Source organism: Nannospalax galili, unplaced genomic scaffold (assembly GCF_000622305.1).
Source record: "Nannospalax galili isolate Female #2095 unplaced genomic scaffold, S.galili_v1.0 scaffold704, whole genome shotgun sequence".
NCBI lineage: Eukaryota > Metazoa > Chordata > Mammalia > Rodentia > Spalacidae > Nannospalax > Nannospalax galili.
Window position 1 is genome coordinate 1,481,506 of NW_008352394.1, and position 24,246 is coordinate 1,505,751.

The 24,246-nt window shown below is 45.7% G+C and overlaps 1 protein-coding gene across 12 annotated transcripts in view; it reads left to right on the top strand.

Moving 5' to 3' along the window:
• Nucleotides 1–3,185: 3,185 nt before the first annotated feature.
• Ntrk2 (neurotrophic receptor tyrosine kinase 2) overlaps nucleotides 3,186–24,246 on the top strand; it is a 385,346-nt gene continuing 364,285 nt past the window's right edge. For 2 of the 12 annotated variants that reach the window (XM_029554239.1, XM_029554245.1), the window contains exons 1-2: nucleotides 4,221–4,667; nucleotides 5,038–5,612. In XM_029554239.1, coding sequence (XP_029410099.1) covers nucleotides 5,401–5,612 — 212 coding nt within the window. In that variant the 5' untranslated portion in view covers nucleotides 4,221–4,667; nucleotides 5,038–5,400. Of the gene's footprint in view, nucleotides 3,440–3,633; nucleotides 3,656–3,969; nucleotides 4,063–4,218; nucleotides 4,668–4,842; nucleotides 4,867–5,037; nucleotides 5,613–6,742; nucleotides 6,809–24,246 lie in introns of those variants that run through there. The other 10 variants (XM_008849411.2, XM_029554243.1, XM_029554241.1 and 7 more) reach the window with 10 other exon arrangements.

The following is a 24,246-nucleotide window of genomic DNA, read 5'->3' on the forward strand; positions in this document are numbered from 1 at the left end:
TGTGTGTGTGTGCGTGTGTGTGTGCTCACATGCATGTACATGTATGCCTATGTGCATATATGTGTGGGGAGGGCAGAGGTCTTCCTCAGTTGCTCTACATATCTCACAGACCCCGTCAGCAAGACCCGAGGTACTTCTGTTACTGCCTTCCCAGTGCTGAGATTACAGAAACTCACTGCCTAGCCTTGCTCTCATGCGGGTTCTGGGGGTGTCAAACTCAGGTCCTCATGCTTGTGTCATCACTTGAGCCCCCAGATTTTGTCTTTTTAATGGAAAGTATTATTGTATTGTGTATATACACACTGAATTTTCTTTATCCAGTTGATTCTACACCTTGGCTATTGTGAATAGTATAATAAATACAGGAGTGCTTGGTTGTACTAATTTACAGAGCAGGGTGTTGGGCGTACACCTCTATCACCCTCTGTATTATTGCGTGAGATAGGATTTCTTATTGAGCTGGAAGCTCACCTTTTTGGCTAGATTGACAAGTGAGCTCTTGGGATCTGCCTGCTTCTGCCTCCATTGCTGGGGTTACAGTCAAGCATACCCATGGGTTCTGGGCATTTGAGGTGCTCAAGACTGAAGAGCACGCGCTCTTCCTCATAGAGCCATCTTCCCAGATGTGGGAAGATTTTAAAAGATAAATCTATGCATTAGACCTAGGACTATTCAGGTCATCTGTTTCTTCTATAGCAGTGTCATTAGTTTGTACATTTCATGGAGAACAATCATTTTATTCATGTTGTTAAATTTATTTGCATGAAGTTGTTCACAATATACCCTTATGATTTTGTTAATATTTATAAATTAGTGCTCATTGCACTCATTATTATTATTTTTTTGAGACACACTCTCCCTGTAGCCCCAGCTATCCTGAAACTTGCTATGTAGACCAGGTTGGCCTCTATCTCACAGAAATCCACCTGCCTCTGCCTCCTGAGAGCTGGGGTTAAAGGTGTGTGTGACTAAGTCCTGCATACTCACTTATTATTGGTAATTTGTATCTTCTCTCTTCCTTTTTGTGAAACATATTTTAAAACATTTTATGTGTATGAGTGTTTTGCCTGCAAGTATGTAAGTGTACCACAGGCTTCCAGTCTCCCTGGAGGTCAGAGAGGGCGTCAGACTCCCTGGAACTGGAGTCATAGATAGTTGTTAGCTGCCATGTGGGTACTGAGACACAAACCTGGGTCCTCAGCCCCTGAGTTAGCTCTCCAGTACCCCCTTTCCTGACTTCTCCCTTCCTGATTAGTCCAAACATTTATCAGTTTTATACATCTTTAAGAATAAGATCCTGATTTTGTTAACTATTTTTCTGTTTTCCCGTTTTGTTATTTTTCCTTCTGGTCTTCATGATTTCTTTCTGTCTGCCTTTTCTTTCCATGCAACACTCTGCTCCTTGCCATTCTGTCTTGGGTGCTCTGCTTGCCTTGATTTCCCTTGACCCCGAGTCATGGCTCCTAAGTGAATGGAGTAGACTTTGCTGTAGCTTTCATTTTGTTGTCTGATGACCACTCTTTTTAAAATCATGTCTCACATGTTTTGGTCAGTGCATTAGTTATTTGACTGGGAAGTTGAACCTAAGTTCAACTGAGTTGAACCTCAGTTGATAGCGTCTTGTTATTTTTCACAACCCAATATTAGATGGTAGAATCAATTCATTGAATTGTAAGCATTGTAAAATAAAGTGTAGAAAAAGTGTATTTCATGTATTAAGGGTGTGTGTGTGTGTGTGTGTGTGTGTGTGTGTGTGTGAAACCTTTAAAATACACATGATTTGTGAATGCATGACCGAGTTGTGACATATCTGGCTTTTTCCTCCTGTGGCTTATAATCAGTAAGTCTTGTGAATTTCTGTGGTAGACAGTGCCATGGCTCAGAGCAGGCAGGAACCTACAACACTTAATCTTTATCTCTGCATTAGAGGGACCTGGGGAAAATAACCTCTGTTTCATATTATCTACTTTAAAATGATCATTGTCTCCTAAAATGTCATAGTCTGGAATGGTCTCTGTGTGACAACTTTAAAGTCTTAAAATTGATATTGATCTTTAAGTCTATAAGTTAAGAGGGAGCTATTGATTATCATGTCTGTGGTATTGTTGAGTTACCAGCGTGCACGAAAGGGAAGCCCTCTGTGACCTAGGGAAGGAACAGATCTGGTCATTAGAGGTAGAATTAAGTGCTGAGAAGGGATCCCAATCATGGGACCAATTCAGAAGGGAGGAGATGAGAGGAACTGTGCCCAGGGACAATTACACAGATGACTTGCCATGCTAGAAATTAAGGAAGTCATACTTGAACTCCCATCTATTTCATTTATCCATTAAACACACAACTTAATACTATGTGCTGGAGCTACCTCAGTGAATAAAACTGACACATTCCCTGTCTTCACAGAGTTTCCATTCTACTGGGAGACAAAAGAATAAATATAATAAGTAAATGATCTGTTTAAAAGACCAAATATTATGGAAGGGAATTTTCCGAGATAAACCAAGTGAAAGTGGGCATGGGACAGGAGGGTGTCCACTCATCTTCCCCCCCAGTGTTTCTAGGGGTTTCTCCACTTAAAAGACATTGGCAAAATAAGGTCCAGTTTCACTGTGTCTCCTGGACTGAGGTATTTTTGGCCTTGGCTTTTCTTGTCACATTCTTACCCAGCAAAAGATAGAGGCCAAACTGAGGCATAAACTTCAGCTTGGCAGCTTGATGTTCGGCACTCTGTGGAGGCGGTGAGGCCGACCTGCTGGCTTCTGTTCCTGGCCAGATGTTTGAGTGTCATGGGGGAATTGTCCTTACTGTCCTCAGTGCTTGGCATCTACCTACTTACAAAAGCCCTGCTAATTGTTTTCTGGTTCTCCTGTGGAAACCCAAGCATTCATCTGACATTTGGTTCCTCCATCCTTCTGCATCCCCGGCCTGTGCAGGCAGACGGATTTTGGGTCCGCAAGGCAGGAGCTGGCAGGGTCAGGCGAGAGGCGCACCCGGGGCGCGGCTGGTTGCGCCAGAGGCGCGGGAGCGCGTACCCGCGCAGAGCCAGCGCTACCGCAGAGGGGGGCTGGCGCTCCGGAGCGTGCCGGCTCCGTATCCCCGCGCGGGGGCACCAGAGCCCTCGGAAGTGTCAGACAACACTGCGGTGCAGTTACCCGGTTCCCTTCTAAATGACTGCGGATAAACAGGCTCGGAGCAGAGCCGCAACTGGGAAGAACGGGCTCAGACAAGGCTCTCGAAGGCCCCGCAGCCGTCGCTTAACTGCACCCACACGGCAGTTACGGGCTGTCACTCGACCCTCCCGATCGCCTCACGTGTCCCTAGTGAGACTCGGGCGCTGTCCGTGGCCGGGCTCTGGGTCGCTGGAAGCACGTCGTGCTGGGGCGGCGCGGCCGCAGGGTACGCGTTCGCGCACACGCGCGCACACACGAACACACGCAAGGTACGGCGGGGCAGGGGAGCAAGGGCTCCGGGTGCCCCGCAAGAGGGTGGGCATTGCTGGCAGTGAAGCTACGATCTTGGAATGGCTGCATCCTTCATCAGAGAAAATGACGCCACACATCCCACAGGCCAAAGGCTGCTGCAGAGCGTTTAGAGCAGCCGGCGAGCGGCAGGCGCGCGCCCTTCCGCGCAAGGGGCTCTTTCCCCGCACTTGAGGGTACGAAACCCCGCGTGCGAGGACGAAAGCCGCAGGAAAAAGACCCTTCCAAGAGCTAGACTTGCGGCTGGAGACTGGGCTCTCTCGGCAAAAACATCATCAGGGAGAGCCTCAAACCACCACTCCCCAGTTAGGTGGTCCGAGATCTGGACTGTGGTCCTTCGCTAAGGAAAGCAGAGCACATTTGGATGCTATTTATTTTTTGGGGGGTGGGATAGCTCGCCGTCCCTGTGTTTTGGGACTAGCTTGCCTTCCCTTTTACGTAGGGTGAGGAAGGAGGACGCAGCGGGGAAGAAGAGAGAAGGGAGGATTCCTATAATAAGAATCAGCGCATTTTTCAGAGCCTAACCAAGCCCTGTTTCCATTTCAAAAGGGGGATAGACCGCTGCAATGTAGCAGAGACCGCGGTGAGAATTAGGGAGCGAGGGGGCGTCCAGCGGCGCAGGGGTGTATTTCGGAGGTACCTGGATCCCAGCAGGCGCGCGCGCACACACTCACACACTCACACGCACGCACGCACACACGCACGCACACACGCGCGCGCGTGTCTACCCAGCCAAGGTGTGTGCGTGTGAGCGCGCGAGTGTGGACTCCCACACGCTGCCGTCTGCGCCTGGCCAGCGGCACCGTACCGAAGGCTCCCCCTCCCCGCTCGCCCCCAGATTCCCTCCCTCCGCGCCGCTTTTGTCTGGAGGGTGTGATGCGTGTGTGTGAGCGTGTGTGTTTTTGGATTTCAGACTAATTTTCTGGAGTTTCTGCCCCTGCTCTGCGTCAGCCCTCACGTCACTTCGCCAGCAGTAGCAGAGGCGGCGGCGGCGGCTCCCGAGCGGGTTGAGCTGGAGCCGCGCAGCTCTGCGCTCTCTCTCCCCGCGCTCGGTGGCCGGCGGCGGGAGGAGCTGGGAGGCAGCGCCGCGGGCGGGAGGCGCCGCAGGCCGGGTGAGCCGCGCAGACACTGGCCGCCGTCGCCTCGGGCCCTCGCTGTCGCCCGGCGGCGGCCGCAGCTGCTCCCCAGGTGGGACGTGCCGCGCCACCTGCCCGTGCCCCCCGCGCGGCGGCCGCCAGGATTCTGCAGCATCATTGGGGCCCCGTCGGTGGCGGAACCATCGCAGTCTCGAGTCCTCTTCAAAGGGTCCCTCGCTGGGCCTGTGCCATAGAATCGGGTCTCACAGACCCTTTTCCGATCTTTCCTCCCTCGGCCTCGGGCTTGGAGGGTGGGCATCCTGGGGGCGTCATTGGCACCAAGGGGGCAAGTTGACTGCTGGGCACTGGCGTCCAGCCTCCGGGCTGGGGTCAGGTGGGGGCCAGGACAGCTGAAGGGAGCGGATCCCAGTTCTGGTGTTGGGGTGCTGCACTTAGTCTCATCTGTGTCTGTTTGTCCCCAGCCCTGAGGTGTGCACCGATCCCTGTGACGGTTTAGTAAGGAGTCTGCGACCCAGAGTCCCGTGAGCGCCGCGGACCGGTGCCCGGCGTGCGGGGCCATGCAGCCGCGGCCACGGTGTAGCTCGCAGCAGCGCCCCCTGTGAAGAGGCCCGCGATGCCCCGGCCACTGTGAACCCCGCGGCCCGCGTGAATACGCTCAGCCACGGACCGGCTCAGCCTTGGATACGCCGCTGCACTCCGCACTAGGCGACCAGCACCGAGGAATCCAGAGGGCGGAGGGCACGCGGAAGGCCTCCCCCATCCGCGGGGGAAGCCGGCGTGGGCAGCGCAGGGACACGCACTCGGACTGGCACTGGCAGCTAGGGATGTCGTCCTGGTCGAGGTGGCATGGACCCGCCATGGCGAGGCTCTGGGGTTTCTGCTGGCTGGTTGTGGGCTTCTGGAGGGTCGCTCTCGCCTGTCCCCCGTCCTGCAAGTGCAGTGCCTCTCGGATTTGGTGCAATGAGCCTTCCCCTGGTATCGTTGCTTTTCCGAGATTGGAGCCTAACAGTGCAGACCCCGAGAACATCACTGAAATGTAAGTTCCTCATACTTTCCCTCCTTCTTTGTATCCTCGACCTCGGGGGGCCCAGGCTGGGCTGGCAGATATGCCCTGGATGTGAGTGCCATCCTAAGAATGTGGAGATGCAGAGATGATGGATCATCTGTCACTTACCTGTCTGTTTCCCTGGCAGGGCGAAGTGTGACACATAAAGATTATATATGGATATATAATCCTAAATACATGTATGTTTTCCTTTTGGGATGGAATTCCACATGCATTTTATGTTTCAAAGCTCTCATGGGTGTGCGTTAGGCTTTCCATATACAGTAATTTGGAACATTTTTGTTTTGTAAAATGGTGTGTGTGTGTGTGTGTGTGTGTGTGTGTGTGTGTTGTATGAGAAGTTCCAGTAATATTTACTAGAAAGGAGGTTAAAATAATTAACTTTCAGAAATCTGTTGAAGAAAATGTGGCTCTCTCCCTTAGCCTTTCCCCAAGGTTTGGAGGAGGCCAGTTCCCTCTTCATCTCGCCTATCAGAGTTGGTTTAGGAGATTGCATCCAGAGATGGCTTGAAAATGATCTGTAAGAAGAGAACTTCTGAGTGTTGAAAAGCACTCGCTGTAAAGGGAAAATGTGATCGTTGGAAGCCTAAAAGCCTTGTCTGATTTAATTTGGACTTGACTTCTCAGAGATTTGGAGACCATTTGGATTATTCATTTTAATTGCCCATCATATAATTTCCCAGGACTAGGCTGGATGACAAAGCAACGTGGAGTACCCCAATGGATGATTGCTTTAGTCTTGGGTCCCTGTGCCCCTAGAAAGGTTACAGGGTGCCCCGGCTTGATGGAGAAGCAGAGTGATACATTGCTTTTATCCCTGTTGGATGTCTTGTGGCAAATACACTGCCAAGCAAGAACCCAGTAGTCCTTTCCCCAGCACTCCTAGGTCCCCTGAATTGGAGGTTCTGTCTTTTTCCTCTCCAGGGATTTTGCCATTTCATGTTTCATGAACATGACGTTTTATTCATCCATGTAGAGGACTGTAAAGCAAAGTTTCTCCCGGTGATCTTCAGTGTTTGACACTGAGAACAACGGCAGCCTTGAAAGTAGGGCTTGGGCTTGGCCTTCCGGTTTGCGAGTGCGCATGCACCCCCCCCCCCCCAAAAGGCACAACCATGTCTCTGCCAACGCAGTGGATGGAGATAACCTGTTTTTATTTTTTAAATGTAAGTAAGAACCTTTTTTTAATCTCGCTGCCAGTTCTGTTGGTGATATTCGTGTCTATGGGGCTCTGGCAGAAGGAAGTGAGAACAGATCAGAGGGGAATGTGCAGGCCTGGTATATAGCTGAGCCCTGATGCGAGCAGCCAACTGTGGGCTGAACCCAGGGTGTCAGGATCTTGGCCTTTGGCAAGGAGCATAGCAGCCCTGTGGGAAAGGAGGGTGGGTTAGGGCCCCAGCAATGCCTGCCGTGGACTGGGCTTGTCCAAAGAGTCTGTGGCTCTTTGCAGAACCCATGCTGTTTGAGAGATCAGTGTCAGTCAGAGGAGGCCATGAGGGACTTAGAGCCTTTCTGACATTTGGAGAACCAGGGAGGTGTATTTTCATTGCTGGAGAATGCAGGCTTTTTTTTTTTTTTTTTTTGTATTAGGTGATAGACAAGGACTGAAGAAAGAAGATACAGACTGTGATTTTCACTTTAATTGTTTTAAGATCAGCTGAGAAAAAGAAAAAGAAATTAGAATAGTACTAAGTCTGACTTTTGAGACTGGACCCAGCGTCCCTGTTGTTTCTTACAATTGCGGTTACTTTTTTCTATGTGAAGGCAGCTTCCTATTTCTGAAATACTCACAAAAGCTTGCCACAGTCCTTCACTCTAGCATGGTACTCCCGGTTCTCACGCTTAGGGTTTTCTTTTCTTTTCTTTTTTTTTTTTTTTGGTCTTTTTGAGACAGGGCCTCCCTGTAGCCCCAGCTGTTCTGGAACTCACTATGTAGACCAGGCTGGCCTTGAACTCACAGAGATCTGCCTGCCTCTGCCTCCTGAGTGCTGGGATTAAAGGCATGTGCCACCATGCCTGGTGGTTTTCTTTTTCTGATTGAACACCTATTGATATTGAGGGAACTGAGAAATAGATGGGGCCGAGCTGAGTGTTCAGGTTGTGGAATTAGGCTACTAATAGTAGTCGGGCTGAGGAGATGTGAGACCTGGAAAATGATAATTTTGTCTACTCTGCCCTTTAGTTCTGTTTGGCCCCAGCCAGTTGGTGATTTGGCGCCTTTACCTGTAAAATGTATTGCACCTCAAAGGCTTATTTTGAAGTCTACTTTTTAAAAAATTCTCAAAATAATATCAGTAGGTGATTTTGTTTCCCTTTCAGCCTTGTATGGTAGCACCTGTGCTCTTCCTTTCATGTTAACATTTGCTTGAACAGCTTGGCTAGTGGATACTCGTGCCAGTTGGAGCCAAATTAAGCATTTTTAAACTTTTGCTATTAGATTCAGTGCTGTCCCTCACATATCCTAGGTTAATATACTAGTTTACTGGTGTACTTCTGAATTTATGTGTTCTATCCTTTGAAAACAGGACTAAATTCCATAATATGTTCTCAGAACTTGCTAGAGCAACAACTGACCACACAACCTGAAAATAACATATCTCTCAGTATCTATATTTTCAACCATGGTATCCCTCAGGCTTTAGAGAGAACCTAAGGAACATTTTGAAAATATATGCACAGATTAATTAACAGGTAGCATACAGTGTTTGCATACATAATTGAAGTTCAGTTGACATTTTGCTGTCAGTTATTGAATGTATTTTGTTAAGAATCTTCATGTTACAGTGACTGTCTTAGATTCTTTACCTCCGAAGTTACTCTGTCTAGGTCTGTGCTTCTCTGTTTGTGGATCCTATTCAGTCAATATCACATTGCTAAGCAGCAGCTCCTGATACCTAGAAATGGTTATGCCACAGTAGTGCTAAATTAATTAAAAAATAATACCAATGTCACATGTAAGTAGAATGTTATTAGAATTATGTAACTGATCATTTAAGTCCCCATTGTGTCAAATGTCAAGATGCATTGTAAAGGGCAAGGTCTGTTTTACTCAAGTGGCAAATAAAAGGCACGGTTAGAATGAATTTATCATCTTAAGCATTTTGCAGTCTACAGTTAAGCAGCGTTAAGTGATCTACATTGCTGTTGCAGCTATGCATTTTTATATTGCATGTGTTTATGAAAGCTAAATGGGGAGCTTCTTCTGAGTTTCTAGAGTGGGGTTCTCTAATTTGGGGGGAATAACTGGAAACTCATCTACTCTTTATTTTTCTTAGCATAGGATAAAGAGACTCTGCAGCCCTACTGCCAGAGTGCCTTGTGCATCTTCTTATTGTCTGGTTAAGCAGCACTAATGCCATGCCATTAATACATTGATTTTGGCCCTCGCCTTAATATGCTTTACTACTGCAATTAATTGTATTTAAGAACAATTCTGGCATTCACAAGGACTCAGCCAAAGGCCTCGGTGTTTCTTGCTATGATGCTTATTCCTCAGCTCCTCTATTGGGCGTTCTAGAACTTTGGATTGTACTTTTCATGCATTTAAAAACCCTGCATTTACATAAACCACACTAGACTTGTTAGTAAATAAGGCGGTCTGATTTACAACACTCATTATCTACTGGAGCTTGCACTGGAGGTGAAAGCAGTCCACACAGTGGAGGTATTTACAGACTTAAGCTCAGCGCAGTCTGTTGGAGTCTCTTTACTGTCACACCTTCAAACTCTTTTTGCTGTGTTGAGTAAAACAATGGAAAGGCCCTGTGACCCTTCTGACCCTGCTTTCTCCCACATCCCTTCGCTGACGGTACAAGAAAACGTATTTGATTTTCTACTCCTCTGAAAAGTGATATTTCCTTGTGGGAATTCAGAGTGCTTAGAGTTAAGAGAGGAGCCTGTTATATGCTGTTACAAGCAAGCAATGTGCTTATAGCTCCCTTATCCCAAGTTTAGGTCTGTTTAAGGTCATTCACTGTTTCTATCCCATAAACCCTTTTTGTGTCTCTTTCAATATTCCCTTGCAAAGATGTTTGCTAACCTGGAGAATTGGCTGAAGAGTTGAAAGCTGAGGTCTCTTTCTCCCTAGGAACAATCTGTATGATCTGTTTGACTATATCTAGGTCATAGGAGCATAAACTTAGAGTTATTGTTTAGGTGGGGAAGGACTGAATTTCTCTTTTTTACTTTCCTTTTTTGCCTTGAGTACCAAGTAATTTTCCTTGGTTTGAACTTACTTCTCATCTGCATGTTAGGGAAACATTATCAGATCATGATTGAATACCATGTACTGTACTGGCATTATCTTTAGGCTGAGTTGACTCATCTTCTCTAGAATGCTTTTGTAGGATCAAAAACCAAAAGTAGAATGTGGCATTGAGTCATGAAAGGTTAGCCTTTTGGACCTTTTGGACAATCCCAATATTTATTGCCTCTTGATTCCTACAAATCAGGAGCAGGATTCGGGAGAGAAATTATTTAGGAATGTTGTATGTGTGTGTGTGTGTGTGTGTGTGTGTGTGTGTGTGTATGTGTGTGTGAGAGAGAGAGAGAGAGAGAGATAACCATGAACAGTATAAGACAGACAGACAGAGAGACAGAGAGTACGTGTTTGGTGAAGGGGTGTTGGAAGGGGGCACGACCAGGGGGTGCGGATTGTCGGGCAGGTCACTTTTCACTAGATTCTTGGCTCTCCGTGGCTCTAGTGTCACATACCCTAGGCAGGGCTGTACCAGGATGAGTCACCTTGGAGCCCTGAGTCAATACAGTGAGAGCTGCGGAAGGTGCCAGACCCCGATGTTAGAACACTCCGGGTGGACAGTGATGGCCCAGGGCGAGGGCAGACTCGAGAGATATTATTTAGTGGTATTGTGTGTGTGTGTGTGTGTGTGTGTGTGTGTGTGTGTGTGTGTGTGTGTGTGTGTATGTGTGTGAGAGAGAGAGAGAGAGAGAGAGATAACCATGAACAGTAGATTGTTAATAGTTGATAGGTTATTTTTCATAATCTACTTTGTCAAGCTATTTAAAAATACAAATCCTACTCTGTCGTCCCAAATGGCTGAGATCTGATCTCTGAAGTAGCCTGATAATTTTAGCTCTGCATTTGATTGCTGATCGATCTCCATTAAAAAGGCAAAGATCGCACACAATCAGGGTTCCTTCTTACCACTCACTTTGCTCTCTGGAGTGTCCAAGAGATTGGGAAGTCATAAATATTGATCTGGAGATGAGTGAGTGAAGGCTACTAAAGTTATAAAATCCCTCCAAAGAAAAACAGTGTGCATATACTAAGCTCTTTCTTCAAACGTTTCAAAAATCGCCGATGTTGGAAAACTGGAGCTGAGTTACAGAAGCTCATCCCAACAATAACCCACCCAAACATGCCCCTAACTGGCTACCTGGTCTTGAGGCCCCTAGCCTCAGCCTGTAAGATACAAATGGAAGGTTTTGGTTTTGATGCTCAGACAAGTTTCTCCTGGCTTTGCAGCTCCCTGAAGCTTCAGCTCGGGGTGGGGGCTGCAGTTTCTCCATCAGCTGTGAAGGAAAGAGAGGGTCATGGTGTTCCGAGTCAGCAGTGTGTGACTGAAAACCTCTCGTGATCAGAGTGTTGCAGGGGCATGTTTCTGTGTATGTTCTGAGCTCCTTCAAACTGTCTTTTTAAATGGGAGCTGCTACCATGGCTGGTGGCATGGTAGTGCTAGTCTAATGAGCTGGGGACCACAGGGTCAAGGCTCAGAAAGGTCATTTTAAATCAAGACCTTAGAAAGATGCCTTAGAGGCTCCAGCCTCTTTGCAAAAACCAAAGGTGGTAAAGAGAGTTGCCTGTGGCCTTGCAGGGATGGGTTCTTTCTTCTCATATCCAAGCAAACACTGTGGCTTATCCTTAGAGTGAGGGGAGGCTGGTCTTTGTCCTCCGACTGAGGTCGAACTCTATCCACCATTAGAGGAGAAGTTTTAGCAGTGGGAAGACAAGCTTGGCATGGGAAACTCTGCATATCCAGTCTGGGAGACAAAGTAATTTAACAGTGCATGAACCATTACTGATTACAAAGCCATGACTTCATCTTCACATGGGAAGTTATACCTTCCTGTGTTTAGCTTACTTTGAAATATATTATATTATATTAATTATATTTCTCTTCCTTATACAATTCATACACAAAATTGGGCTGTAAAGGAAAGTTTTTATGAGTTGGCATAGATGGGGAATGCTAACCCACTCATCGTGGAGGGAGGGCAGAGAACACAGAGCAGAAAGGAGTCTTATCGCAGTAGGAAACCATACATACATACAGTTTGCCAGCCCCACTGAAAGACCTGTAGCCAGAGGTTATTTGCTCATTCTTTTCTGATATCTCTGCTGCCCCATCTTTCCAAGTGCCCTAAGACTGGCGACCCAGCTCAACCTCTGAGACAGTGAGCAAACCTCAGCATCCATTCAACTGCCATTTTGTATGCCGCCCTGCTCTGAGATTATCCAGTGAGAAAACATTTCTGAGATCGAACTCTGGTTTCATGTGGAGCTTTTTTCTGGGACTGACCTCACAGGCACTTTGGACATCTGCTTATGTGGGTTTAAACCTCACACTGAAGAAGGTGAAGTCAATCTTGACAACCTGAGGGACTTCCAGGTTCACTTTTGCCCAGGGCAATGTTCACAGATCAAGAGCACGATGGGGGACGCGGACTGGTGTTTCGGCTTACTTTTTTCCTCCCCGTCCCACGTCCATTCAGCTCCTTTGCAGCCTATCAGTTAAGAGGTATGTGATTTGCTGGCCTTTAGTAATTTTGCTTCTGCTCAGAAAGAACGAAACTACTAATTGTACCCTGTTTAAAGCCCTCTTTTATTGCAAATAAAGATCAATCACTTTTTAGTACTTAGGCCTTTCCTACAATCTTTACACATACACGTATATCCCAGAATATTTTTGTGGGAACCTTGTTTCTATAAATACATAAATCTCTGCTGAAGCTCCACTCTGTGCGATTCTTTGGTTTGAACTCCTGTGACTTATAAAGTTTTCCTGGTAATGGAAGGTAACTGTCTTAAGCTTCTCTTTGAATTTTGCTTTAACCATTGTGCTGTTTGCCAGGACCTGATGGGGCATCTTCTCAGAGTGAAGTTTGCAAATGTTAGTATGCCAAACTTGTTAGCAAACTGGGCTACTTAGACCTACTGTATCTATTTTCTGAGTCTTTTATCAGTTTTCAACACAAAATTGTTTTGAACAAATAGGTATCAGAATTGGGGTTTTAAAAACCTTGTGAAATGTGGTGCTATTTAAAAAGATAAAAATTAGAAAAAAATTATAAAAACCGAGGGGTGGATGACAAGATGGCTCAGTAGGTAAGAAGACTTACCACTAAACGTGACAAATACCGGAGTTTGATCTCCAGGGCCTTCGTAGTGAAAGGAGAGGACTCCTGTAAGTTGTCCTCCTCTGATCACACTGCCTACTCATGCACACTCACACTCGCACACTTGTGCACACACAGATGAATGAATGAATGCATGTTGAGAAAAAGATCAGGAAACTCTAAGCCTTGTTACAGGGCTGTTTCTACTTCATTCACCCTACAGTCCCTTGCTGTGCGGTGGGCGAGGGATCTGTACCTGAATCTGATTCTTGCTCACTGTAGGAGAGGGTGCATTTCTTCCCTGATGGTGACTTAATCATCTGTTATGAGTGTGTTGGGGTGCAGGCTGTGACAACCACTTGACACCATGACCTTTAACTTCTCTGGCAGGGTATGACTGAAAACTAAAACTAAAACAAAACCAAGCTCCTTTTTCCAAAACAAACTAACTGAGCTGAGGAAGTGGCTTGGTGGTAGAAAGCATACCTAACACGTTCAAGGGTCTGGGCGCAAACCCAAGCACCACCAAACCAATCAAGTAACTACCCGCCTACCATCCAACCACCAACTCACCTACCTACTCGTTCATTCACCCTCACCAACCAGCCACCCAGTCAACCATCCACCCACACAACCAACCAACCAAAGAGAAAACCTCAATTAAGCCAAGCAAACCACAATATCCTTTCTAGTTGTTCAATTTCAATTCAAAACTGTCCTGTAACTTCTCCGAAAAAGAATGCAATGAAAGGCTTTGCTCTTTAGGTGTTTTGCTTATGTCCCTGATTCTGTGGTTTGAATCCTAAAATTCGTATGTTGAAATTTAATCCCCAGAGCAATTGGTGTCAGGCGGTGGCAGGACCTTCATGAATGGGATCAGTGTCCTTGCAAAAGAGGCCTTCTAGAGATCACATGTTCTTTCTGTCATGTGAAGACACACATAGGTGTCACCTGTAAGAAACAGCCCCCCCCCCCCCGCCTCCGACCATTGGCTCTGCTGGTGCCTTGATCTTGGTCTTGCCAGCCTCTAGAACAGAAAACTTCTGTTGCTGATGAATGACTTATTCTAATGTGTTTTCTTTGTAGCATCCTTGACAGACAAGCAGGCCTGGGTTTGGCTTTTCCTATTTGTAGCTCTTCCTGCTCCTTATTTCTATTGTACTTTTTAGCTCCTCCTGCTATTCCTGGGTCACAGACACACAGAAATACAAATTCAGGCAGATGTTTGGCTGTACAGCTGATAGATTGTGAAGGAATCTTGGGTTTTGTACTCTTTTCAAGTAGGTGATCTGTGGCTTAGACTGCTGTTTTTTCAACTGAACTCAGACTGGATCAGGTTAACATGGAAAGCTGATAAAGGAACCTGGAAAAAATGACAGATGTAAGAAGTCATCTCCAGGGAGATGGTATTTGGGAGTTGATATGTTCTGTATATGGTTAGTGTGCAAAGGTTCTTGTGCTGGAAGCTTAGTCCTCACGACATTGCTTCTGAGAGATGAGGGACCTTAGAGTTGGGGACCTACTAGGAGATGAATAGACTGTGAAGGCTTCACCACCATGAATGAGTTGATGTCTTTCTGGAGAGACTGTTAAGTTTGGTGGAGTGAATTAGGTCTCATGTGACTGCATTAACTACCATGAGAGTGGGCTGCTGTAAAGTGGGTCAGCATCTCTGTCTCCTCCCACTTCCATTTTGCATGGCTGTCATGAGGCCCCCTGCATCAGGGGCTAAGCAGCTGCCTGTGCCCTGCATTTGGTTTTAGAGACCTGCAAATGAAATCAGCTCAGCCTCAGGTATTTTGTGACAGCAGCAAAGATATGTTGAAGCTGCCAAAGTTGGGAAGGGGTGTCTGGCCTATTTGTAGTTGTTAGTTCATCAAATCAATCTTGTGCTTGGGATTCTGGGTGACCACTTGACCTTACTAGCTTTGGTGTTGAATGCAGATGTAAGGAACCTTGCTGGATGCTCATTTTTAAGAGACTCGGAACTGCTGATCAGTCAGTCACAGATATTGGTATCCCTTTTTGTGTTCTGGAACTCACCCTTGTCTTAATAGAGCCTGGACTGTGGGTGGCTAGGTGGCAGAAGTCTGACGCGTAGGATTTCTCTGTCTACCGCCTCAGTTCAGGTCTCTGCTACACTGGGCATCAGTGCTTCCAAGAAGTCCCACTAGATGAATCAAGTTCTTATTCTTTTTCATGGGGATAGCTTTTAAGAAAGTTTTTAGAAAAGTTTTAAGAAAGCTTTCAAGAAAGAAAAATAACATTTACTCTATCTGCACTTTAGACAATGACGTCAGCTATCTCAGGTGTTCATTTCTGATCAAAACCCACTGATGTGTGTCTGTTGATAACTTTTTTGACCCATCCCTGGTCTACTTCTGTGGCCGAGTCTCTGGAGGGCTCTGAGCTCACCTGTCTTGTGGGCTCACCTTCTGTGACAGTGATGACAGAAGATGTCAACAAGATCAAATCTTGCTTTTCTGCCCATCAAACCTTTCATTTGGGTTGGAAGACTTCATCACTTGTTTCCTGATTGCCATAGGAGCTTCTGGCCATCTGACTCAAACCAGGAGACATTGGTTAATTTCTCAAGTGTTACTGAGGACAGCATGCTACAGAAAAACAGGGTAATAGCCCCTCTCCTGCCAAATCCAGATCTCAAAATGGATGGGTACTTGGTATGTGTGTCCCTGGCTCCTGTTTACTCCTCTCCAGCCCTCCAAGACCTCAGCGAAGTAGACTCCTCCGTGTTCATCTTCTGTGAAGTGACAGAACTTGGCTTTGTTCTTCACTTCCTTCCTGAAGCGCCCTTGCCTCTGCTTGGGGTCACCACAGTGCTCCACCTCTCAGGCTGCTCTTTGGTTTTTGTGGGCTCCCCTTCTTCTGTGCCCTCCTTAAAACCTGATGGTCCTGATGATTTTATCCATGGATACTTCTCTTCCTGCACTCTTTCTGGGCTCTTCCACTCCCACACATGACCTCTGCTGCTTTCTTCATGCTAATGAATCCTACCTATGTTCTCACAAACTTCCAGTGACCATCTTTGGACCCATACACCCAGCTGCTGCTGAACACTCCTTTTACACGCAGTAGTTGCCACAGTCAGTACTTAACAAATTACATTCATGGTCATTACCCCTTCCCCATCCGTAGTGTCCCCTGTCTTAAAGGGGGACACCATAGTCCACTTAAGAACACAAGCTAAAAACTTTGATTTCTCTCTCTTTAATCACCATACTTATTCACTTAGCAGTTCAGTTTTCTAAACATTTCTTAAGTGTATTCACTTCTTTTTAGCCTTGCTGTCAATTCCTTCTTTTTTCCCTCACCCATTTCTTCTCCCTTTAAATATCTATTGGCACTTTCTTTGTATCAGGAATTGTGTTGAGTGCTTGGGATATGATTAGAAAGACTGGCCTGGTCTCTTCTTTCTAAGCTTAAAGGCTGAGAGGGAAAACAAATACCAATGAAGCACTTAAGTAAAAATAATGAAACTTGTGCCACCATCATCTTTTTCTTAAAACATTGCAATAGCTTCCTAGCTGGCCTGTCTTCCTCCTTACCCTCCCTCCCTACATGCAACCATGTAGCCAGAGTGGGCATGGAGGTGGGAGTGGGTGTGGGTGTGGGTGTGGGCAGGGATGTGGGAGTGGACATGGGACTGGCCTTTCCCCAAATGCTGATCTTGTCCTGGCACTGCTAATAATTGCTCTGAAGCCCCGATGTCCAAAGATGGTGGGTCCTTTTTTTTTTTTTAAATAACTTTTCCCTTCCTCCCCCCTTCCCTTGTCTTTCTTTCCTTCCCCCTCCCCCCTCCTCCCTCCCTCCCTTCCTTCCTTCCGTGCTGTTATTACATTGTAATCTAAAGAGCTCATACAATTATTACATGGGCTGGAATACACAGACCAGCATAACAGTCTCTTACTACACCAGCAGACCACTAAAGGAGAATAAATTATAACTGGAAAATTGGTTAGTGACCTGGACTCAAAGCCCTGGGTATTTAGCTCTGCAGTTAGGATGGTTAGTAACATCAGGCTAAACTTGTTGGAGGCTCCATCTCAGACACAGCACGGTTTTCACAGAGAAATGGAAGACTTGAAAAGCTTGGGTCCAGACCTAGGTCCACTGGATGGACACTTCCCTCCTTCACTCGCTGCCCAGTGCCAGTTCTGATTGACAAATTCAAAAGTTGGAGAGCCTTTTGGATTCTTTAGAGTGATTTTGCATATTTTTTCTCTGAAATCCATTAATTTCATTGTATGTGACTTTTAATAGTAACAAACTTTTAAAATGTATGCCTTTAATCCCAGCACTTGGGAGGCAGAGGCAGGTGGATCTCTGTGAGTTCAGGGCCAGCCTGGTCTACATAGTGAGTTCCAGGCCAGCTGGGGCTACTGGGAGATCCTGTCTCAAAAAGGACCAAAAAAAGAGTAATATTTGAACAATACAAAAAATTCAGACAGTATGAAGGCAGGTCCTCTAAAATGTCTCTTTCTCTTCTGCCCTGTGCTACAGTCTTTCCCATAGCAACGTTAGTCATCTCAGTACATGTTCCTCCTTCCAGAAATCGTCTTTGCTCATAGCACAGACAAAGATATTGTCTGCTTATACCCACTGTTCTATAGCTTGTTTTCACTTAATGTATCTAAGCCATGTTTCTATTTGAACTATGTACACTACTTTATTTTGTTCAAAGCCACCTGGACAGCCTATTGACCCCAATGCATGTTCTCAGGAAATACACCTCATGCTTACCCTGTTCTAGAATATTTTCCCAGTTCAATAACAACAGGGACACAGTGTTAGACCAACTGGTCCCTGGTCCTTAGCTCTGGGCAAGAGGCCTAGGCAGTTTGAAGACATTCCATCCATATGTCCCTGTAAGGCTCCGAGGCCAGGAAGGAGTCCAGGGGGCAACGATAGGATAATACCTGAAGATTACACCCTCCCTTCTCTACCAGGTGCCAGGCTACCACAGTTTCCACCAAAGACCCCAAATCTACCACCGAGGCCTGCGAAGGTCTTTTCTGTGGGTTTTCTCTCGCTGTGGGTGTTCACATGGTTGTTTCCTCTGGTGTTCAGGTGTGAAGTCTGAGTTGTTTTCATAGTACGTGTAAGCCTCTTCAACAAGTGGTGCTGGGAAAACTGGAATCTACTTGTAGAAGAATGAAACTAGATCTTCTTTCTCACCCTGTACAAGCCAGCTTCTTAAGCTCTTGAGTCAGTGCCCTTTCTCTAGCATTGTTATTTGTGGTTCCATTCGTCGGTGCTGAGATACAGCCCCTTGGTCATTTAGCATGAGATCTCCTCTCATTTTCCCTCAGTGTTTGCTGGCTGCCCCCAAAGCCTAGGACTCTCCCCTGCCTTCTACTTCTGGCTATTCCCTAATTATCTCTTAGGCCTCCTGCTCTGCCTCCCGACATCTAGGCTATGTCCTCCTTTTGTGTTTCCCAGTCACAGTGCAAGACACTTGGTATCCTAAGTACACACCAGTGCACCTGTCTGTATACAGGGAACATACGCATCTTGTTTATTGCTCTTTCCCAACACATAGTGCAATTCTAGATCTTCACAATATGTACAGACAGGAATATGCTTTCACAAGTGCCCTCTCTCACATATATACGTCTATCATTCAGAATTCCAAATAAAGACACTTGAGTTGGTTTCTGGACCATCAATATGTAAATCTCTAGATGTGACTTTTCTAAAGTCACCAAGTTAAGATATTTATTTACATAAATAACTGTCACAGAATTAAAATGCACAATGTTAGTTCGTGCACAGTTAGAAGTCAAGTAATTGCATAGGGGAAGAGAGGCAAAGCCTGGGTCAGGCTGGCTGATTATTTGTCCAACAGCAAGAGCGACAGGGATGAGACAGGAGGATGAGGGTCCTCAGATGGAGACAGATGCAGAACAATCAAGTTAAACAACAGAGATGAATCCCCGGAAGCATCATCCCAGGACATCTGATCTCCAACAAGCGAATGGATATTATGAGGAAGATCTGTGCCATTTCTGCTGTGTAATAGCTAATAGTGGACAGCCTCATGGATCAACGGCAGCTTTCCCTGAAATGGTATTATGGTACTTCATATGGAGAGTGATGCTGGACTGAGATTTCGGATGGGATTCATCCTCCTTGTAGTGTAAACGGTAGAGATTGTTCATTTTCTCAAAGAACTGCAAATATCAGGAGTATAAAAACACATTGTGTCTGGGCAGTGTAATGTGCCTTCCTGGGAATGTAGGCCCTTGTGCCTTTGCAGTGAAAATGCTTTGGGTTAATGAATGCTAAGTTGTGAATGTTGCATGGGGCTTCCTTTATATTTATAATAACCAACACTATTAGACAACTGAGAAATTTTTATACTTGTTTGCAGAACTGATCAAAATAGCTGACATATGAGATTGGAAAGCTTTTAAAACTAGGAAAAATATATAGGTGGACAGATTGTGTTGAAAAATCCAAGAAGATATTTCCTCCTTGAGATAAATAGCATCCATTATCTATGTTTACATGAGGCAGTGTAATATGCATATATATGTGTATATATGTATGGAAAATGATTTCAGTTCCCTGTGAGTTTTGGAAATTAAACATTTAAAAAGGAATGAGCATTAGGGAACTGACTCTAATGTTAGTTTTCTCTGATGAGAAAAATCTTATTTTAGTCGAATCACAGGTTACATGCCTGGGTGACTCTCTGGAATTAAACTTCTTAGCTGTTTTATTTATTCTTTTAAGGATTTACTCTCTCACTAGAAAAACCACAAATAAGCACATAGAACTCTATTGATTTGGGGGCTGAATTCCCTGATGCCTTGATGCTGAGCTTTTTAGTAACCAGCCTACCTTAGAACTCATGGAACCATCCATCAGTTTCTCTTTATTTCATTTTGCATTTGTACATGTACAGTTCAAAGAGGGATAAATTCTCATGGCAGAGCCTTCTTTCCTGACAGGCGTCAGTGGTGGATTTGGAATCTTTGGTAGGGAATTCCGGGATCCTGGGCACCTGGTCAAGAAGGGAGGGTATAGTCTTCAGGTAGGAACTTACTTCCTGTTACCTCCTAGACTCCTTCCTTGTATCTTGTGGAAGAACTTGGTAGAGGCGTATGGAGGGAGTGTCTTTAAATTGCCTAGGTCTGTTGCTCAGAGCTAAGGGCCCACGGACTAACATTGTGTCCCTGTGGGTGAACTGCGAGAATGCTTTGGAACAGGGTAAATATGAGGTATATTTCCTGAGAGCAAGCATTGGGGTCACCAGGCTGCCCAGAGAGCTCCTCTGTTGCAGGGCCTCATCATTCCCTCCAGAGGATGCTGAGCATCGTGATCTACATTTCTAGCAAGTGCAGCCTGGGATGGATTCCTCTCCAAGTTTGTGATACTGTCACAGACAGGTCACCGGCACAGCCTAGGTCTGCTCCCTGCAAATGATGGGATTATAAACATCGTTAGTAGCACACTTATTCTCTACACAGATTTTCTTCTTCTTCCTGAAAAGTTAGTACCTAAATGTAATATTTCAAGACCCATCCCTCTTACTGCTGGATGCTGTCCTTTCTTCTTCTTTCCCCTTCCTCCTCCTGTTCCCCTTCCCTTCCTACCTCCTTCCCCTTCCTCCTTCCTTACTCTATTCCCTTTCCTTTAATTTCTTCTTCTCTCTCTTCATTTTCCTTTCCTTTTCTTCTCTCAATGGTATCCTAGGAGACTCCTGAAACTGTGATAACTATGTCTTTAAAGCTCCTATTCTTTTTTTAATTTCTTTTCTTTTGTTGAATTGATAATTCATTGTCTCAGTTGGCTTGTGCTGGTGGAGTGGCAAATTTGTTTTCCACTTCTTGGGTGTGGTCACTGCTGCAAGGCAGGATTTCTTGTTAAGCATCCTCCAGGAAGTGTGAGTTAAGCAGCCTCTGCTACTTTGTACTAGTGGCTAAGCTTCCTGAGTTTCAGTTTCTTCATCTGGAGAAAGGGTCAGTCAGAGAGGCTTTCTTATTGACCCTGTGAAGCTGAATTAACTAATGTATATAAAATGCTTGGTTCAGGTTGCGGTCTATGTTTAGGTTTTATGTTGTATATCTATCTTCATATATTGTGGGGGAAGTCTGTGAGGCTGAAGGGGAACGAAAAGCACAAGGACCTGCCTTGAACTTGGACTGAACAGGTGCCGTGGTTAGGACAGATGTAAGTAAGGGACATCAGTTCCCATAATATTCCATGCATGCCCCTGGGCTGGTTTTTTCAATATGCATCTTGGAGGATCTGGTGTACTTAGTTGATTGATGTACGGAGTGTCTGTGTGCTGAGCAGGCGCGACTCAGATTTAACCAGTGGTATTTGGGTCATGGTCCTTTCCTCCAGCCATGGCTGTTCAATGGACCTTATCCATTCTGCTCATCAGGTTTTCTGTTATTCTGGAATCTGGAGGTAAATGCTTTGCACTCCGTTTTTATCTTTTTTTTTTTTTGTAATTGTTACTCTTTAATTATAAGGCTTTTACAAAACACACATATTTCTTTTTCAAATGCATTAAAATACACATTAGTTAAAATTTACCATTTTATCCAATTTGAATATGCAGTTGAGTGGCATGTAGCACTTGCAGTGCTGCCATCCACTACCCAATTCTAGAGCTGACTTCATCATGCAGTACTGGAAACGTGTGTTAAACAGTGTGTCTTTATGCCTGCTTTCCCAGCTCTTGGTAATGACCTTTTAACTCTTGGCTTCTATGAATATGAGTGATCCAAGTAGTCAAGTTGTGTGCCTTTAAATAATGATAGTCCCTGAATAAAGGTTAAACATATCTATTTATTTTTATTTAATTTTAATTTTATTATTATTTTTTTTGAGACAGGGTCTCCGTGTAGCCCCAGCTGGCCTGGAACTTGCTATGTAGACCAGGCTGGCCTTGATCTCACAGAGATCTGTTTGCCTCTGCTTCCCAAGTGCTGGGATTAAAGGTCTGTGCCATGATGCTTTACTATTTTCTTTTTAAAGAGATCTGTTTAGGAGTTTTAGATGCGCTCAGCCTTTCTGCAAAGTAACTTCTCTGTATCACTGTCTGTGCTGGATAGCTTTAGTGTACTTGACACATCTGGGTTGAGGGAGCCTCAATTGGGGAACTGCCTCCATTGGACTGGCGTGTGGCCTTGTCTGTGGGGCATCTTCTTAATTGTTGAGTGTGGTATGGGAGGGCCAAGACCACTGTGGGTGGTGCCACCTCTGGGCAGGTGAGCCTGTGTTGCATAAGAAAGCAGGTTGAGCAGGGGCCAGGGGAGGAAGCCAATAAGCAGAGTTCCTCCATGGCCTGTGCTCCAGCTTCTGCCTCCAGGTTCTTGCCCTGAATTTCTACCTTGTGCTCCCTGATGAACTGTCACCTGGGAGATGTGAGCCAAATAAACCCTTTCCTTCCCAAGTTGGTATTGGTCAGAGTGTTTTGTCACAGCAATGGAGAAACAAACTAGGACATAAATTGGTACCAGAAGTGGGGTATTGCTGTGACACACCTGACCTTGGTGTTTTTAGGAGGATTGTGGAAGCGTTTGGAACTTTGAGCTGAAAAAGCCATTGAGTGCTTAGAGTTTGTTGCTGAGGAGCTTAGAACAGTTATGCTGTAAGAGTTGTGGACAATGGAGGCCTGGCTTGTGACGTTTCAAGGGAAAGCAGAGACTATCGGGGCTATTTGTGTGATATTTTAAATTGAGAATTTGTGGGCTGTGATTAAGAAAAGACCAGAACCTGAAGTAAAACCTTTGCTTTACTGGGACAATTGATGCTGGTTAGCTGGGGCTAAAAAAATCAGCTGTAAGTAACAAGAGACCAGCATCACTGTGTTCTGGGATTTATTTCCTCAGGGTCAGCCTGCAGAGGGAACACGAGCCTCCATCTCAAGCTGGAAGCAGGACTTGGTATAGTGTAAGAGTCTCCTGCATGGTTTTGGTGTTGAAAGTGTGAAGGGGTCATAGAGAGCAGCTGAGGCTTGGTACTCTGAAAGGCCAGGAAAAGCCATTGGTGAAAATGCAGCCTCAGTTGCAGTGAAGACCCCAGAATTTAAGGGATCATGGAGAGAATCTGAAGCGTTGCACCCCGAGAGGCCAGAAGAGGCCATTGGTGAGGGTGCAGCTTCAGTTTCAGTGGAAACCCAGCTTTTTGGAGATGTCAGGACCGTGGAATGATCACCAAGAACAGCAGTAGGTGTGGAATGGAGCTGGCCTGGGTCTACAAGACAAGTGTGTGTGCTGTGGATGGCAGAGTCAGAGAAGTGGGGCTGCCAGAACCCTTTGGAGCCCAGAAGATCATGAGTGAATCCCAGATGTACAGCTCTGAGCTACTTTGCTGGACTTTGATTTTGCTTAGGTGTGCCAGATTCTTCCCTTTGAAATTAGACAGTACTTGTTTTGGATTTTACAGAAGCCCACCCACTGTTAAGAGACTTTTCAAAAGAGACTATGGACTTTTAAGTGTTTGAATTTTTCAAGGACTGTGGGGCTTTTAAGGTTGTACTGTCTTATATTGTGATATTAACATTGTATCTTGAGGATAAGAACTGGAAAGATTATAGTTTAATAGTGATGTTTGTGTGTCAAGTTGACAAGGGGTCAATTGTGCTGGATAGCTTTAGTGTCACCTTGACATACCTGGGTTGAGGGAGCCTCAATTGGGGAATTTCCTCTATTAGACTGGCCTGTGGCCATGTCTGTGGGTCATTTTCTTGACTGTTGAGTTATGTGGGCGGGCCCAGCCCACTGTGGGTGGTGCCACCCCTGGGCAGGTGGGCCTGTGTTGCATAAGAAAGCAGGTTGAGCAGGGACCAGGGGAGCAAGCCAGTAAGCAGTATTCCTCCATGGCCAGTGCTCCAGCTTCTGCCTCCAGGTTCCTGCCCTGAATTCCTACCTTGGGCTCCCTGATGAACTGTGACCCGGGAGATGCAAGACAAATAAATCCTTTCCTTCCCAAGTTGGTATTGGTCAATTTTTTGTCACAGCAATGGAGAAACAAACTAGGACACTGCCACACAGCAACCATTTATGCTTGGGATTATTTCCACTGGAAGGTTTGTATTTTGACCCCAAAGAAGGTAATCTCAAGTCCCCTATAGAAATGAGTGTAAGTTATAAGGAGAGATGGAAGCCCTGGGGATAAAATGGGGAGTTCCATTTACATTGTATCCCTCTCTTTATCCTCCCCCTTATGTTAGTTGAAAACATGCCAAATGGAAACTGACCCTCTCAGA